This window comes from Lutra lutra, chromosome 11, assembly GCF_902655055.1.
Source record: "Lutra lutra chromosome 11, mLutLut1.2, whole genome shotgun sequence".
Lineage (NCBI taxonomy): Eukaryota > Metazoa > Chordata > Mammalia > Carnivora > Mustelidae > Lutra > Lutra lutra.
The window spans coordinates 97,452,254-97,471,517 of NC_062288.1; the positions used below are offsets into that span (position 1 = coordinate 97,452,254).

The window sequence follows — 19,264 nt, forward strand, 5'->3', positions numbered from 1 at the left end:
TCACTACTCCATGGACCAGCAGAACATAGAAGAATCCCTCCATTCACAATCCTCTTCAGAACTATCAGTCTGAGTCTTCAGGACAACCCTGAGAGGAAGGCATTTTTGTCCTCATCTCACAGAGAAAGAAATGTGAGTAGAGATAACAATGAGTTTCCCAAGAGCTAATGCTAGCTATGGGCTCTTTCTACTATACCAGACTGCTTTTCAAGCTCTTTGAGTACTGCCCAAGACACAGAATATCAAGGAACTGTCTGAGTATCCTGGTAAATTTGTGTTTCAGTGGATTCTATGGTCAGGTTTTTGGAAAAACTCGTCAAAAAACAAAAGCCCAGAGAGTCCTCGGCAGGTCAGAATGAGTACCACCCCCAAGGGCCATGGCCCACAGTGGTGAACCAAGGGCTGGCATAGAAGCAGATGCCAAAGCTCTCAGAACCAGGCCAGTATGGGGCCAGGAGGGAATCTGATAGCTGAGAGCAGAGGATCGAGACTCATAAACAGAAGGTCTCTCTCCTAAGAAATTCTGATTCCCCATTCTGCTGTGTTCTTAACCCACTTTCTAGAGATGGAGCTATACCTACTAGGTATTAAGATATGGGGGCAATGAGCCATGAGGGCAAGGCTAGAACCCTAAGAGACAGAGGTCGAGGAGTGAATCCCCATCTCTGCCTACCTCCCCAAACCTCTCTACCTGCCACCTCGCTGGGCACTCCTTAACATCTGTGTGAGGAGGTATAATTTCATTATATTTTCCTTCCATTCAGCAGATAGGCCAGGCTGGTAGCCATTTCCTTCTGGATAGGCCAGGCCCAGGCCTCAACGAATGGAGCCAGATTCTTCTGCATTTGGTGGGAGAACATCTTCACCCATAGATTCATTTTGTCCACATTGTCTGTGGGCAAGTTGGTCTGGTTCCTATACTCAGTGAAGAGACGGATGAAAAGCTCCCAACCAAAGGCCTCCTGTAGCTGGGGAGAGAAAGCAGCAGCATAAAAAGACATTTAATCCACAGAAGGAAGTCCCAACAAACACTGTAATCAACTAATATAATGTATTTAACCCCTAATGCACTGGCTTTATTTCTGTCAGTGGCCATCTCTGCAGTTCTCGCTGCTGGCCTCATGGGCTACTCGCTCTGCCTTATCTCAGTAGGGCGTCTGATTAAGCACGATGCTCAGCCCAGAGCAGACACGCAAGAAAGGATGGCTGCGGAAATACCTGTTAGGATTATTCTCAGTATTTACCACCTATGTCATTATTCATGTAGCTCACTCCATCGTCAAAGTGTCGGCAGGGTAGCACACAAGGATTTAAAGCTGGCCAAAGTGAAAAAAATCCTTGTATCTTTCACAGCTGCAACGTTAAACCCCCCAAACTGGGGAACTGTCCCTCTCTCCCTTACCCTGACATAACCTGCATCAGTCACAGGTCTGTGCCAATCTGTGAGGCTACTGGTGTGGCCTCTCGGAAAAAAATGTGAGTTCGGTAGAAACACAAGACGATGTACAGTCTAGGTGGATGGAATGAAGTTAAGTAAGACAGATTTTAGGAAAAAACAGCTGTCCTGAGGCCACAGGGAATAGCCCATGTGAGGCCCAGTTATGGCTCCTTACAGTTAGGACGACACTAGCAGTTCTCTGAAACGCCCTTAGCTGGATTTCACAGGTGAGCAGCTTTTGTCCCTGGGGTGAAACGGCCCCAGTGAGGAGCTTAGAGCCTCCAGGCAGTTTCACTCTCATTCCCAGGGCAGTGGGTATACACAGAGAGGTATTTGGGCAGGTGGAAGAACCCAGCTGGAGAGTGAGTTCCAGAATCCCAGGTGGTGAGACTCTGCATGGTGGCCTGGGAGCTGCTCTAGGGACTGGGGTGAGGGAACTGGGGTGCCGGACATTCATTCAAAGGCAGAGGCAACCTAATGTGGAGAAAAGTGAGGCATCTTGGATTGCTTCTGAGGGAGAAACTCAGGCAGTTTCTAAGGGAAACAATGGGTCCCATGCCATAACGGTGTGTGTGGGTGGTGGGGGGAATGGGCAGGATGTTTGGAGTGAGATCGCTATTCCATGACATGGTTTGGCTTCAGTCTCAGGTATGTCTGGCTTTACAGTACTCTCTTTGCCTCTGTCTTGGTGTTTTCATTAATCTTCTCAAAATTATGTTGTGAGGGTGCAGCTGAGACAAGTCCACTTTGGGGTCAGTAGGGTGTCTTCTAATGAGATGTGCTGGCGGTCCCCACAGTGGGGTCTCCCCATCCACATCTCTCTTGCCCAGTACCTGTAGATACATTTCCAGGACAGTCCACGCATTCCAGTTTTTCACATCCCTTGCCCAGGTAGATTCGGACTCTCTTCTCCCGAACTGGAGGCCACAGAGCAATACTGGCACAACCTCAAGGGATGTGCAAGACTGTTTCGCGCACGTAAATACACCACAGATTGCATGCGGCCTCAGTGGTATGCGGGGGAAACTCCCACTCCTGCCGCCGCTAGTTGTGGCCGAGCTCATGGACGGGGCCCCACAACCCCTTGGTTCTGATGAGCTTCTCATTGTTGAGCTGATTCCTCAGTCTGCTAAGTTGGTTACCCACCTGTTCGTTTTGCAAAGTCTAAAATTTTGTTACTTTCATCGCCATCCCTATTTTCTTGATTCTTGATGACTTATACCTTTAAGTCCCTTACTTGTCATTTTAGAGAGGTTTGAGAGGAAGCTGAAGAGAACTCGTGTGGTAAGTGGAATATTCCTGAGAGCCGCTTCTTTACCGTCTTCTGCAAGGCACGTGTAGTTACCACGTATGGAAGATAGTTTTTTTCTTCTTTTCAAAAATTTTACTTCCTGACAATGGCCAGATTTGGTCTTAGTGTTTAACTCTTCCATAGTCAGATGAAACTAACCACGGGTCCTGCACTCGCCTACTCAAGGGGTGGGCATATGAGCCATGCTCAGCTAGTTTGATTCTTCCTGCTCAGGATCAAATCTTCAGAAGATGTAAAACAAGTCTGTAGATAATTGGTATTCATTCATCCTATCCATGGCATCCTAAGGAGATCCCTTCATCTATTAAACAATTCCTGGGGCACCTGGGTGGCTCAGTGGGTTAAGCCTCTGCCCTCAACTCAGGTCATGATCTCAGGGTCCTGGGATCGAGCCCCGCATTGGGCTCTCTGCTCAGTGGGGAGCCTGCTTCCCCCTCTCTCTCTGGCTGCTGCTCTGTCTACTTGTGATCAGTCTCTCTCTGTCAAATAAAAAAAAAATCTAAACAATTCCTGATTTTCTTGCCTTCTAGACTCCAGAAACTATCTTCACTCCTATTGATTTCAAATCTGATTCTATAAGCTTCCAGTCAATTCTATTACCTCTGATACACTTCACTCAATTTCACTCTTGATTTGGTGTTTAGTTTGAGACTGTGTATTAGTTGTCATATCTTTGATATGGTGAGAAATTGCTTCATCATTCAACCCCACACATTCACAACTCGCTCAGTTCCCTCTAAATTCTTGCAAACTGATTAGTTCTTTCCTCAGTTCAGCTCTTTCAGGCAGTACCTTAACAATGTAGTTAGTAGCAGCCAGCTCGTCTTTCAACACTCTTTTTCAAAACCTCTTTGCGAAATGCGATAATTTCATTAGCTACAGTTTCTGCTTTGCAAGTTCTCACAGGCAACACTTATGCTAAATGTTTTGCCTCTATATAATGACACCAGAAGTTTTTTCCAGCTCCCACTAACAGTCCTTTGAAGCCCAAAGCCAATATTGCTTATTTCAAGTCTGTTATGGCAGTAGCCTACATTTCTGCACAAATTTGTGTTCTAGTCAGCTGTTGCTGAGTAACAAACAAGCACAAATCTCCGTGTCCTATGAGAAGATTATTCTTTCTCCATTGAATTCCCTTTATGTATTTGTGAAAAATCTGTTGATATTTATGAATAAGTCTATACCTGGACTCCATCTTTTACATTGATTTATGTGTCTGTCCTTTCACCAATACCATACTCTCTTCATTGAAGTAGCTTTATGGTAAGTTTTGAAATGAGGTCATTTAAGCCCCCCCCCCAAGTTTGTATTTTTCAAAATTCTTTCACCTCTGTGGTTCCTTTGATTTTTCCTTAGAGAGTTGAGAGTTAGCTCCTCTTTTTCTACAAAAATTTCTGCTATGATATTAAGATTGCACTGAATATATACAACAGCAGAGCAGGAGTTGACATCGTAGCAACATGGAGACTTTCAACTCATGAAGGAGACATATCTTAAATTTTTTGAGGTCTTTGACCTATTTCATCAGTGTTTTGTAGTTTTCAGTATATAGATCATATACACGTTTTCTTAATGTTTTGGTACTAAAGTATACCAAAATATTTGGTATTTTTTTGTGCTATTATAATGCTACTGCTGGAAATTTTTCAATTTCCATTGGTAACATAAACAATACATACAGAAATACAATTCATTTTGGAGCTTGAACATATATTGGCCTTCTACCCATTGTTCAACTTACTTTTTAGTTCTAATACAATTCTTACAGATTGGAATTTTCTAAATATGCAATCATGTCACCTGTGAAGAGACACATTTCTATTTCTTTCATTCCAATCAGTATTTCATTATGTCTTTTTTCTGTCTTGTCTTGCTGCAATGAATAGAACTTCCAGCGTGATGTCCCATAAGAATGGTGAGAGTGGCCTCCTAGCAGTGTTCCTGATCTTAGAGGTAAAACATCCCTTTTACAATTAACTGTGATGTTAGCAAGCCATTTTATAGTTGCTGTTCCTCAGGTCGAGGCAGTGCTCTTCCATTATTAACTTCTGAGAATTTTTGTTACAAGTAGATGCTGGATTTTGTTTAATGATTTTCTACATCTCTAGGGATAAACATGAGTTTTCTTCTTTTGTCTACTAGTGTGGTGAATTACTCTGAAGTCCGCTTTGGAATGTTTAACCACCCTTGCTTGCCAAGATGAACCTTACTTAGTCATGATGTCTTACCACTTTTTCATATTGATGGATTGCAATTGCTACTATCTTATCAAAGATTTTTATATCTCTGCTTATGAGGGATAGTTGGTCTGTAGTTTTATTTATTATCTTTGTTTTTAATGTAAGGTAATGCTGGTCTCATAAAATGATCTAGGTAGCATTCCCTCCTTTTTTTTTTTTTTCTGGAGTAAAATTGTATAGAATCGGTATTATTCTCCTGAAATATCTGAGAAAACTTGCCAGTGGAGCCACCTGAGCCTGGAGGTTCTTTTCTTGGAAGGTTTTTAACCACAAATTCAATTTTTTAAAAAAAGAATATAAGATTCTTTTAGAAGTCTGTTTCTTTTTCAGTGAGATTTGCTAGTATTTCTTTCAAAGAACATGTCTGTTTAATCTTTATGATTATAGATATCTTTAGGCTCTGCAATGATGTCTCCTCCTTCATTACTAAAATTGGTAATTTATGTCTTCTCTTCTTATCCTGGCCTGTATAGCTGGTCAGGTATTAATTTATTGATGTTTCAGAAGGACTTGATCTATATTTTATTGATTCTTCCTTTCTCTTTTATGGCTTTTTCTTTTTATTGTTCCCTGCTGTTGTTTTTTCTAAATCCTGGGAATTCGGGGTCAATCTCCAAGAGTCAGCACTCTAGGTCATTATGTTTTAAATTTTAAAAAAGTTATGACTTATCCTGAATACATTTTACATTGTACTGAACTATGTTCATGAAAGCCCACATACATATACTTAAACTTTCACGAAATAACACTTGCCTGTATTAAATATGATACGTTTTGTTTTTCCCCCCAATTCAATTGCATTCTGTTCCAGTTGGATGTATTCTCATTATTAAAAAGCTATTCACAACCTGCTAAACTGTATTTATTGCCTACTAGTGGTTACTGATGTGCAGTTAAACATTGCTGCAGATACTTTTGATAACAGGTTATTGTTCTATACTATTTTGTGAAACCCTCTACTAATTTTTTTTTTTAATTTTTAAAAAATTTTTTATTTTTATTTTTTATAAACATATAATGTATTTTTATCCCCAGGGGTACAGGTCTGTGAATCACCAGGTTTACACACTTCACAGCACTCACCATAACACATACCCAATGTGCATAACCCCACCCCCCTCTCCCAACGCCCCTCCCTCCAGCAACCCTCAGTTTGTTTTGTGAGATTAAGAGTCACTTCTGGTTTGTCTTCCTCCCAATCCCATCTTGTTTCATTTATTCTTCTCCTACCCCCTTTACCCCCCCATTTGCATCTCTACTTCCTCATATCAGGGAGATCATATGACAGTTGTCTTTCTCCGATTGACTTATTTCGCTAAGCATGATACCGTCTAGTTCCATCCATGTTGTCGCAAATGGCAAGATTTCATTTCTTTTGATGGCTGCATAGTATTCCCTTGTGTATATATACCACATCTTCTTTATCCATTCACCTGTTGATGGACATCTAGGTTCTTTCCATAGTTTGGCTATTGTAGACATTGCTGCTATAAACATTCGGGTGCACGTGCCCATTCGGATCACTACGTTTGTATCTTTAGGGTAAACACCCAGTAGTGCAATTGCTGGGTCATAGGGTAGTTCTATTTTGAACATTTTGAGGAACCTCCATGCTGTTTTCCAGAGTGGTTGCACCAGCTTGCATTCCCACCAACAGTGTAGGAGGGTTCCTCTTTCTCCACATCCTCGCCAGCATCTGTCATTTCCTGACTTGTTAATTTTAGCCATTCTGGCTGGTGTGAAGTGATATCTCATTGTGGTTTTGATCTGTATTTCCCTGATGCCGAGTGATGTGGAGCACTTTTTCATGTGTCTGTTGGCCATCTGGATGTCTTCTTTGCAGAAATGTCTATTCCTGTCTTCTGCCCATTTCTTGATTGGATTATTTGTTCTTTGGGTGTTGAGTTTGCTAAGTTCCTTATAGATTTTGGACACTAGCCCTTTATCTGATATGTCATTTGCAAATATCTTCTCCCATTCTGTCCGTTTTCTTTTCTTTTTTTTTTTTTTAACTGTTTCCTTTGCTGTGCAAAAGCTTTTGATCTTGATGAAATCCCAATAGTTCATTTTTGCCCTTGCTTCCTGTGCCTTTGGTGATGTTCCTAGGAACAAGTTGCTGTGGCTGAGGTTGAAGAGGTTGCTGCCTGTGTTCTCCTCAAGGATTTTGATGGATTCCTTTCTCACATTGAAGTCCTTCATCCATTTTTAGTCTATTTTCGTGTGTGGTGTAAGGAAGTGGTCCAATTTCATTTTTCTGAATGTGGCTGTCCGATTTTCCCAACACCAATTATTGAAGAGGCAGTCTTTTTTCCATTGGACATTCTTTCCTGCTTTGTCGAAGATGAGTTGACCATAGAGTTGAGGGTCTATTTCTGGGCTCTCTATTCTGTTCCATTGATTGATGTGTCTGTATTTGTGCCAGTACCATGCTGTCTTGATGATGACAGCTTTGTAATAGAGTTTGAAGTCCGGAATTGTGATGCCACCAACTTTGGCTTTCTTTTTCAATATTCCTTTGGCTATTCGAGGTCTTCTCTGGTTCCATATAAATTTTAGGATTCTTTGTTCCATTTCCTTGAAAAAAAATGGATGGTATTTTGATAGGAATTGCATTAAATGTGTAGATTGCTTTAGGTAGCATAGACATTTTCACAATATTTGTTCTTCCAATCCATGAGCATGGAACATTTTTCCATTTCTTTGTGTCTTCCTCAATTTCTTTCATGAGTACTTTATAGTTTTCTCAGTATAGAGTCTTAGCCTCTTTGGTTAGGTTTATTCCTAGGTATCTTATAGTTTTGGGTGCAATTGTAAATGGGATGGACTCCTTAATTTCTCTTTCTTCTGTCTTGTTGTTGGTGTAGAGAAATGCAACTGATTTCTGTGCATTGATTTTATATCCTGACACTTTACTGAATTCCTGTACAAGTTCTAGCAGTTTTGGAGTGGAGTCTTCTGGGTTTTCCACATATAGTATCATATCATCTGCGAAGAGTGATAGTTTGACTTCTTCTTTGCCGATTTGGATGCCTTTAATTTCCTTTTGTTGTCTGATTGCTGAGGCTAGGACTTCTAGTACTATGTTGAATAGCAGTGGTGATAACGGACATCCCTGCCGTGTTCCTGACCTTAGCGGAAAAGCTTTCAGTTTTTCTCCATTGAGAATGATATTTGCGGTGGGTTTTTCATAGATGGCTTTGATAATATTGAGGTATGTGCCGTCTATCCCTACACTTTGAAGAGTTTTGATCAGGAAGGGATGCCGTACTTTGTCAAATTCTTTTTCAGCATCTATGGAGAATATCATATGATTCTTGTTCTTTCTTTTATTAATGTGTCGTATCACATTGACTGATTTGCGGATGTTGAACCAACCTTGCAGCCCTGGAATAAATCCCACTTGGTCGTGGTGAATAATCCTTTTAATGTACTGTTGAATCCTATTCGCTAGTATTTTGGCGAGAATTTTTGCATCTGTGTTCATCAAGGATATTGGTCTGTAGTTCTCTTTTTTGATGGGATCTTTGTCTGGTTTTGGGATCAAGGTGATGCTGGCCTCATAAAATGAGTTTGGAAGTTTTCCTTCTATTTGTATTTTTCGGAACAGTTTCAGGAGAATAGGAATTAGTTCTTCTTTAAATGTTTGGTAGAATTCCCCCGGGAAGCCATCTGGCCCTGGGCTTTTGTTTGTTTGGAGATTTTTGATGACTGTTTCAATCTCCTTACTGGTTATGGGTCTGTTCAGGCTTTCCATTTCTTCCTGGTTCAGCTGTGGTAGTTTATATGTCTCTAGGAATGCATCCATTTCTTCCAGATTGTCAAATTTGTTGGCGTAGAGTTGCTCATAGTATGTTCTTATAACTGTCTGCATTTCTTTGGTGTTAGTTGTGATCTCTGCTCTTTCATTCATGATTTTATTTGGGTCCTTTCTCTTTTCTTTTTGATAAGTCTGGCCAGGGGTTTATCAATCTTATTAATTCTTTCAAAGAACCAGCTCCTAGTTTCGTTGATTTGTTCTATTGTTTTTTTGGTTTCTATTCATTGATTTCTGCTCTGATCTTTATGATTTCTCTTCTCCTGCTGGGTTTAGGGTTTCTTTCTTGTTCTTTCTCCAGCTCCTTTAGGTGCAGGGTTAGGTTGTGTACTTGAGACCTTTCTTGTTTCTTGAGAAAGGCCTGTATCACTATATATTTTCCTCTCTGGACTGCCTTTGCTGTTTCCCACAGATTTTGAACCGTTGTGTTTTCATTATCATTTGTTTCCATGAATTTTTTCAATTCTTCTTTAATTTCCTGGTTGACCCATTCATTCTTTAGAAGGATGCTGTTTAGTCTTCATGTATTTGGGTTCTTTCCAAATTGCCTCTTGTGATTGCATTCTAGCTTCAGAGCATTGTGGTCTGAAAATATGCAGGGAATGATCCCAATCTTTTGATACCGTTTGAGACCCGATTTAGGACCCATGATGTGATCTATTCTGGAGAGTGTTCCATGTGCACTAGAGAAGAACGGTATTCTGTTGCTTTGGGATGAAATGTTCTGAATATATCTGTGATGTCCATCTGGTCCAGTGTGTCATTTAAGGCCTTTATTTCCTTGTGGATCATTTGCTTGGATGATCTGCCCATTTCAGTGAGGGGAGTGTTAAAGTCCCCTACTATTATTGTATTATTGTTGATGTATTTCTTTGATTTTTGTCATTAATTGGTTTATATAGTTGGCTGCACCCACGTTAGGGGCATAAATATTGAAAATTGTTAGATCTTCTTGTTGGACAGACCCTTTGAGTATGATATAGTGTCCTTCCTCATCTCTTATTATAGTCTTTGGCTTAAAATCTAATTGATCTGATATAAGGGTTGCCAACCCTGCTTTCTTCTGATGTGCATTAGCATGGTAAATTGTTTTCCACCCCCTCACTTTAAATCTGGAGGTGTCGTTGGGTCTAAAATGAGTTTCTTGTAGGCAACATATAGATGGGTTTTGTTTTTTAATCCATTCTGATACCCTGTGTCTTTTGATTGGGGGCATTTAGCCCATTAACATTCAGGGTAACTTTTGAGAGATATGAATTTAGTGCCATTGTATTGCCTGTAAGGTGACTGTTACTGTATATTTTCTCTGTTCCTTTCTGATCTACTACTTTTAGGGTCTCTCTTTGCTTAGAGGACCCCTTTCAATATTTCCTGTAGAGCTGGTTTGGTGTTTGCAAATTCTTTCAGCTTTTGTTTTTCCTGGAAGCTTTTTATCTGTCCTTCTATTTTCAATGATAGCTTAGCTGGATATAGTATTCTTGGCTGCATGTTTTTTGGTTTAGTGCTCTGAATATATCATGCCAGCTCTTTCTGGCCTGCCAGGTCTCTGTGGATAAGTCTGCCGTCAATCAAATATTTTTACCATTGTATGTTACAGACTTCTTTTCCCAGGCTGCTTTCAGGATTTTCCCTTTGTCACTAAGACTTGTAAATTTTACTATTAGGTGACGGGTGTGGACCTCTTCTTGTTGATTTTGAAGAGGGTTTTCTGCACCCCTGGATTTTGATGCTTGTTCCCTTTGCCATATTGGGGAAATTCTCTCCAATAATTCTCTCCAATATATCTTCTGCTCCCCTCTCTCTTTCTTCTTCTTCTGGAATCCCAATTATTCTAATGTTGTTTCCTCTTATGGTGTCATTTATCTCTCAAATTCTCCCCTCGTGGTCCCGTAGTTGTTTGTCCCTCTTTTGCTCAGCTTCTTTATTCTCTGTCATTTGGTCTTCTATATCACTAATTCTTTCTTCTGCCTCATTTATCCTAGCAGTGAGAGCCTCTATTTTTGATTGCACCTCATTAATAGCTTTTTTGATTTCAACTGGTTAGATTTTAGTTCTTTTATTTTTCCAGAAAGGGCTTTTATATCTCCCGAGAGGGTTTCTCTAATATCTTCCATGCCTTTTTCGAGCCGGGCTAGAACCTTGAGAATCATCATTCTGAACTCTAGATCTGACATATTACCAATGTCTATATTGATTAGGTCCCTAGCCTTCGGTACTGCCTCTTGTTCTTTTTTTTTTGTGGTGAATTTTTCCACCTTGTCATTTTGTCCAGATGAGAGTATATGAAGGAGCAAGTAAAATACTAAAAGGGTGGCAAAGACCCCAGGAAAATATGCTTTATCCAAATCAGAAGAGCCCCCAAATCGTAGGGGAGGGGGAGAAAGGGGATAAAAAGAGGTTCAGAAAAAAAAGAAACAAATAAAAAAAGAAAAGAAATAAAGAAAAAATATAAAAAAGAAAAAAAAATATATATATATATTAGATAAACTAGTTAAAAAACGTTAAAAAGGATAAGGGTAAAAGTTAAAAAAAATTTAGCAGAAGAAGAAAAAACATTGAAAAAAAAAATTAAGTTAACTGCGAGACTAGAGAATCATGGGGAGAAAGCCATGAGTTCTGTGCTTTGCTTTCTCGTCCAGAATTCCACTGCTCTCCTTGGTATTAAACCTGCATTCCTTGGTAGGTGAACTTGGTCCTGGCTGGATTTCTTGTTGAACTTATGGGGGAGGGGCCTGTTGTAGTGATTTTCAAGTGTCTTTGCCCCAGGTGGAATTGCACCGCCCTTACCAGGGGCCGGGCTTAGTAATCCGCTTGGGTTTGCTTTTGGGAGCTTTTGTCCCCTGAATGCCTTCCGTAGAGTTCTGGAGGACGGGAATGAAGATGGCAGCCTCCCTGTCTCCGGCCCAGAGGAGCTGAGAGCTCAGGACCATTCCTCAGTGCGCCCTCAGAGAATAGCGCCCAATCACTCCCATCTCCCTGGCCTCTGGCCATGCTCCCAGCTAACTGAGCCTGCGACCGGTTTAAGGTAACCCCGAGCTGAGAGTTCACTCCTCAGCTCTGTCTCTGTAGCCGGCTTCCCCATTCTAATACCTGCAAGCTCTGCAACACTCAGACACTCCCGATCCTTCTGTGTCCCTGTGGGACCTGGGGCCACACTGACGGCACGTGGGCTTCACCCCGGTTTAGCCTCTGGAGCGATGACCCTCAGCGGAACAGACTTTTTAAAGTCCCGATTTTGTGCTCCGTTGCTCCACTGCTTGCGGGGAGCTGGCCCCTCCCCCCCACAGTCTATCTTCCCATCGCTTTTGATTCAGTTCTCCGCCAGTCCTACCTTTCAGAAAGTGGTTGATTTTCTGTTTCTAGAATTGCTGTTCTTCTTCTCTTCAATCTCCTGTTGGATTTGTAGGTAGGTGTTTGCAATGTTTAGATAAGGTATCTAGCTGACCTCCTTCTACCTGATGTCATCTCAGCCTGCTACTTCTCCGCCATTTTGACTCCTCCTCTCCTCTACTAATTCTTGATCTATGTCAGTGATAAAAGTGAAGAACAACAAAAGGCATATTATCTAGTCCTATGGCATATCCCTTAAAGACTCAATCAGGCTGCTGTAGGGAGAACAAAACATAGAGGGGTAAAATGAGGCAAAGGAAGGTATTGGGAAAGTCCAGGCAAAAGGTGGTAATGACTGGCATTAGGGAGGTAGCAGGAAGGTAGTGTGAGAGCTTGAATTGATTGTCTAGGAGATAAAACTGACCAAATCTGCTGATAATTGTATTGGGGTATAAAAGAAGGGAAGAACCCAACCTTCACTCTCCATCATCCCACCTAATGTAGGTTTATGGCACTTACTATCATTTGTAGTTATATCATGTACTTTTTTCTTATTTGTTTATTGTCTTCCTTAACTACTCGAGCAGACATTCCATAATACCAGAGACTTGTCTCTCTTGTTCACAGCTGTACTCCAGCACCCAGAGGAATTCCTGAGAAATACAAATGTTCAATCAATATTTGCTTCTATGAATGAGTAAGAAGAAAGGAATTTGGCCTCTATATTGAGTCCTTAATATATTTCTGCCCTTCCAACCTCTAATTCCAATTCTAGGAATCTTTTGAGGGGATATTCACAGATGCTAAGACTTATCTCTATAGACAGTCATCAAAGCAACTGATGTCAGTAATGGAAAATTAAGCACATGCTAACTGTTCAACAAGAGGAGAATTTGGGACCCTTCCTAAAAGGTTCAAGAAAACTTTGCCCGTTTTCAGGACAGGATGGCCAATGGTGGAAAATAGTTCTTCGCCAGGCTTCAGCACCCAGAGCCCGGCAGACCCACAGGCATAGGGTTATGCCAGCTTTGTGTTAGTTTACTTCAAATCATGCATTCTAATTCTGACCCTTAAAATTTCGAGGGTTTAATTTAAAAAGCTTTACAGCAGACTTCTTTGTTTTTTAAAGATTTTATCTATTTATTTGACAGACAGAGATCACTAGTAGACAGAGAGGCAGGCAGGATGCGGGGAAGCAGACTCCCAGCCGAGCAGAGAGCCCGATATGGGGGTCGATTCCAGGACCCTGGGTCAATGACCTTAGCCGAAGGCAGAGGCTTTAACCCACTGAGCCACCCAGGTGCCCCTACAGCAGGCTTTCAGCCAGTTCTTGGGGCCTCATTATTGTTTGCTGTCTTCATTCTGGGCCTATGTGGATGGAGTTAAGGGAAAGGAGAGACGTAACTAAGGAGAAGGAGGGGAGAGAAGGATATATGATGGAAAAACTCTAGGGAAAGTGGGAGCAGAGCTTTATTAAAACCCAGCTGGGCAATTTGTGGCAGTGAGTTTAACCCTGAGAAGGACAGGTTAGCCTAAGGACGTGCTGTGGGAATATGGGTGTGCTGGTCCCCAGGGTGGTAACATTTCAATAGATGTACAGCTCCTGGCAGGTTCTTGGCACCTTCCTGTGGGAACTCACACCTCTGTGAGCGACCATGACCACACTGGAAGTTACCATCTTCCTAATTAATAAAACCTACATTTATTCTGCTGAGTGCTGAGAAAAAATAAATAAGACCCCATTTTTTCTCACTAAAGAAAGATTAAAGTAAAACAAACAAAAACTTGCACAACGGAGCTCTGAGTCCTAGAACCCAATCTTAAGTATATTTATTCCCAAATCCAAGAGTTCCTGGTCTAAAAGATACTCAGCTACTTTGTCTCCTCATTTTACAAATAAGGAAAGTGATGCCAGAGGGAGGACCTCAAGATTATAGAGAAAGGAAGAGAAAGCATTACTTCCTGACCCTATTTCAGCTTATTCTTCATGCTTCTCTACTGCTTTATGATTTTTTCCCTGGATTTACTTATTTGACAATTACTCACTGAAAACCAATGTGCATTGCACTGGTTATCCATTGAGGAAAATGGCACACAAAGGTAAAACAAAAATGAATTCTATTTTCTTAGATGTGTGCTCAGGATATAAGTATTCTTACACTGACACATTTAGTCTTTTTCCTGTGACTCCAAGACCAACCTTAGGTGGCCAAGATTTAGGGCCTTGTGAGCCGAATGAGACCTAATGCACAGGAGAAACTGTGAGTACATTTGGGCTGGCAGAGATTCCAAGAACTGTATGAATTCTTGGAGGAAGAGGCTGCCACGCTGTCTAGAGGATGCTACAGTTGGGAGTGTATCTAGTGTAGCACTCAGGGATCCTTGTTGTAAGGCAATGGAAAGGAAACCTTGGCTGATTCCTGGAGGAAGGGGATTCAGAGGAAGTAATTTGGGCAGCTGTCATAATTAATGGTGCGTTTGGAGAGCCAGGAGCTAGATGTTCAGAACTGCAGCACAATTTCTACCTCAGGAAGTTTGTTTAGGTTGCAGCTGCTGTGACCACTAGCCACCGGATGCTACCAACAGAATTAATTCCATACTTTTATCCTCCCCTGGTGCCATCCACTTGGTATTCAATGTCCCAGTGGACGTGACTGACTACTCTAGCTTCAGGGTTGAGAGGTAGAGAGATATGTATTTGGCATTTTTACCTAGTGTACTGTGAAGGAGGACCTTATCCTCCACTCAGACATAGACAGTTTGAGGGGGACCCCAGACAGAACCAGGATCCGAATGCTGATCAGTCAGAACAAAATGAAACCCCCAAACAACTAAACATTCCCTGTGTCTGTTTAAAATTAAACAGCACTGAATGAGTTGAGAATAATAGTCAATCTGTATGAATCTGGTCAGGTTTCCACTTCTTCATCTGTAGAAATAATTAGTAAGTCTATTGTCAATATGGCTTCATCCTAGATACCCAAGGATACATTGAGAAGTAAGGTGTTACTACTATTAGGGGGAATGTCCCCAGATAGTTTATTGTCATGAAGATCATCTGAGCTAATTATATGTCTTTGAAAGAAAAAATATCTTTTAGACATTAGTCTCCTGAGCAGCAAGCATGTAAGAAATTTTAAGTCCAGTCAAGATGAAAATCAGTTTGGCTGTGCTGTGGATCAAGTTCTGTCTAATCTCTTTCCCTTTATATGAAAACTACTTTATAATTTCATATAAAACCAAATGAATTTATTTCCCCACCCCTTTGAAATACATAATTTTAAAGACAGCCTTTCTCCCTCCGTACTGGATTAGTGACATCTTCATACAAATATTCTCTAGTAGTGCATTGTCTTAAAAAAAACTCTTTAGACACATGAAAAGATACTCCATATCACTAATAATCAGGGAAATGCAAGTCAAAAACACAGTGAGATGTCACCTTGTACTTGTCACAATGGCTAAAATTAAAAAAAAGATAAGAAATAACAAGTGTTGGCAAGTATGTGGAAAAATGGGAACACTCGTGTGTTCTTGGTGGGAACGAACAAAAATTGCGGGTAGCCACGTAGAAAACAGAATGGGGCTTTCCTAAAACTAAAAAAATGGAAATATCATATGATGTAGTGATTTTACTACTGGGTATTAACCCAAAGAAAACAGAAATACTAATTTGGATAGATATATGCAGCCCTATGTTTATTGTTATTATATATAGTGAAATATTACTCAGCCATAAAAAGGATGAGATCTTGCCATTTGCAACAATATGGATGGACCCAGGGGGTATTATGCTAAATAAATAAATGAGACTGGGAAGCCATATACCACATGCTTTTACTCACATGTGGAATCCAGAAATCCAAACAAATAAATAAACAAAATGAAAATCAGGCTCAAACCTACAAATACAGAGAACAAACTGATGCTTGCTGGAGGGAGAGGGGTAGGGGATGGGCAAAGGGGTGATGGGTGAAATGGGTGAAGGGGAATGGGGGGTACAGGCTCCCAGGTATGAAATGCATAAGTCACTGGAATAAAGCACAGCATAAGCAATGCAGTCGGTGATACTGTGTTGTGTGGTGACAGATGGCACCTGCACTTGTGGTGAGCACCGCATATGGTATAGAGAAGCTGAACCACTATGGTGTACACCTGAAACCAATACAACATCGTGTGTGACCCGTACTAAGAAATCAAACAAAAGAACTCTTTGCTTAATCTTTTATCCCTCCAGTTGTCACTTCTTTCTTTGTTTCCTTATCAAGAAAAATTTATCAAGAGCATTTTGAATATAGGGGGTCAAATTCTTCACTTCCCACTCCTTCAAGCTACCACATTTGGGTTTCTGACTCAGCCACCACCTCCCTTGACAAGATCATCTCCACCAGGACTGATCCCAAAGTCACCTCTCCACCCTCCTTTTACACAACTTTTTCATGAGCAGTCAACACCCCATAACTGTGGATGTCTCCCTCTTTTTCTGCTTAAAAAAAATTTTTTTTTAAATTTCTTGTAGGTCTGTGATACTAGAAGAAGTTTGGGTTTTTCTCTTATCTTACCAGGCTAGTCCTTCCCAATCTCATCCGCTTGTCTCAAAATGTTGGCTGGTAGCATTCTCAATGTTTTTCTTAAGGAGTTCAGTGTGGTCTAAGTCTCTGAGTACCATCCATAGTCGGATGAGTTCTAAACTTATATTCCAGACCTGACCTCTTCTGTTCTGTCAGACTGCCTAGTTGACACTTTTCTTAATCCCATACTCCCATTTCCCACTATAACAGTTAAAGATATGAAGAACACAGAAGGCTCAAGCCAGGAGCCCAGGTATCATGCTTGATCTCTCTTCCCTGTCCCTGCCACATCTGATTCCTCAGGCAAGTCTTTTAAGTTCAGCCCCAAAATATAGCAGGCTGTATTTTCTGAAAATAGTGACTGTTTTGTTTCTTCCTTTTTCAGTTTGTCTATTTTTCTTCACGTGTTAGTAAGGACCTCCATGTCCTATCTTAATGGACATGACTAGTTAGGTTGATACCAGGATCCCATATTGGTTAAACATTAGAAATTCAATTTATGAACTCACATAGGTTAACAGATGAAAAAAGAAAAGGTACACCATCATTTTAGTAGTTGAACAAATGCTTTTTATTAAACTCCAAGTTCATTCAGTAAAAATGTCTTAGAAAATAAGGAATGAAAACAAACTTTCCTAAACTGATCATGGATACGTACAAAACCTATTGTTAGACATTGATTATGTGATGAAATATTGAAACATTTCCCTTTGAGATCAGAGCAAGAGAAGAATGTGCACTGGTACCATTTTTTTTCAACAGTAAAGTCCTAGCCAGTACAGACCCCTAAGGTGAAAATATATAAAGAAATAATAAAGAAAGAGACAAATAAGTGTTATGAGGACTGGAAATACCTTTTTAAAATGTTTAGTACTAACAGGTCATAAGAGTGTGCATGTGGAAAATTCTCATTTTTGAAAGCTATGGAGTTTAGCAGTGTTGCCAGAGTTAACACAAATACTAATATTTTGTGATATTGCTGAAGTTAACATATTCACATTAACTGTATTCCTATATAGAATCAATATTCCAGTTGCGAAATGAATATTCATTTGGAATAATGGAAAAATCCACTTACACTAAAAATGATGAAGGATTCAAGGGGCACCTGGGTGGCTCAGTCGTGAAGCATCTGCCTCCTGCTCAGGTCATGATCCCAGTCTTGGAACTGAGCCCCACATGGGGCTCAGCGGGGAGCCTGCTTCTCCCTGTCCCACTCCCCATTTGTGTTCCCTCTCTCACTGCTTCTTTCTCCGTCAAAGAAATAATTAAAATCTTTAAAGAAATTATGAAGGATTCAAGAATGATGTAACATATCTAGAAAATGTTCTACAGTTTTATGGGAAAAATTAGAAAAGTATACAGAGAATCCCTGGGGGTACCTAAGGAGATGCTGAGATAAAGCATGGTCATAGACTGGAACACTAATTTCTTAAAAGTTGTCAATTCCCCACAAATTGATCTAATTTTTAAAAAATGCTTAGAATCAAATCACAGCAAGGTTTGCTGTAGTAGTAGTTGTTTGCTTCTTTGTTTCGGTAGAACACCGCTGACTTTAAAATGGAAATGGAAGCAACAAAGAACCATGAATAGTGTTCTAGAAGAAAATTAAGGAAGAACAAATATAAAAATATTACAATATTGTAGCACTGACACAGAGATAGAAAAATAAATCAATAGAAAAAAACAGAGACCCTCCAAAAGACCCACCGTATATAGATACTTGGCCCAGCAGATGAGAAGAAAAGAGTAGACTTCAATGAACAGTGCTATGATAACTGGGAATCCATATTTTTAGACAATAAAGTTGTGTTTCTATTTCATGTGACCCAAAAAACATGTGAACTTGAAAGGAAAATTGCCAAACTCTTTGAAGATAATATAGAAAAATAACTTCACGGGCTTTGGAGAAACAAAATAATTTTTACTCCAGTTACTAGGAGCATTAACCATAAGGAAGAGATTAACAACTTTGACTTATAATGTTTATCAGAAAAAGTAATGTTTATCAGATGATACCAGAAGAAGAAAGGGTAACCCAGAGTGAGAGAAGCTATCGGTACACCTGTAACTGACCATGGTTATATAAACAGAATATCATGACATGCAGGAAATCCAACAGAAAAATACACTAGAGGAAGAAACAAAATCCAAATGTGAATTTAATCTATGCAAAGCTGCCTAACGTCATTAGTAACAAGGACAGCGTAAATTAAAACCACTCTAATACGCTATTACGCACCCTCATTTTGGCAAAAAATTGGGGGGGGGCGGTGCTAGTAAGTGTCCACAGGATCTAGGGCAATGGAAACTCCCCTTATATTCAGAGTGGTACAACTTGAACTCGCCATTGTTTGTAACTTGTTTTCATCTAGTACAGTTGAACCTGTGCAAATACTATGGCACGGCAGTTCCATTCTTACAGAATACCAGAGAGACCCTTTCAGATGTGTAGAGACACATAGACGTTCATAGTAGTAAATGGACACAAATAAAACCAATCAAATAGCTATCAACAGCAAAACAGATTATGTTTCGTGTACTATATTCATACAGTAG

At 40.3% G+C, this 19,264-nt stretch overlaps 1 protein-coding gene across 1 annotated transcript; it reads right to left on the reverse strand.

Moving 5' to 3' along the window:
• Window positions 1–726: 726 nt before the first annotated feature.
• Window positions 727–18,953, reverse strand: TCAF1 (TRPM8 channel associated factor 1; the record flags this gene model as incomplete). The annotated part of the gene is given in 5 exon segments (XM_053447782.1): window positions 727–764; window positions 767–968; window positions 2,272–2,317; window positions 2,319–2,584; window positions 18,948–18,953. Coding segments are annotated over 5 exon segments (558 nt in total), but the record flags the coding sequence as incomplete, so codon positions are not given.
• Window positions 18,954–19,264: the final 311 nt, after the last annotated feature.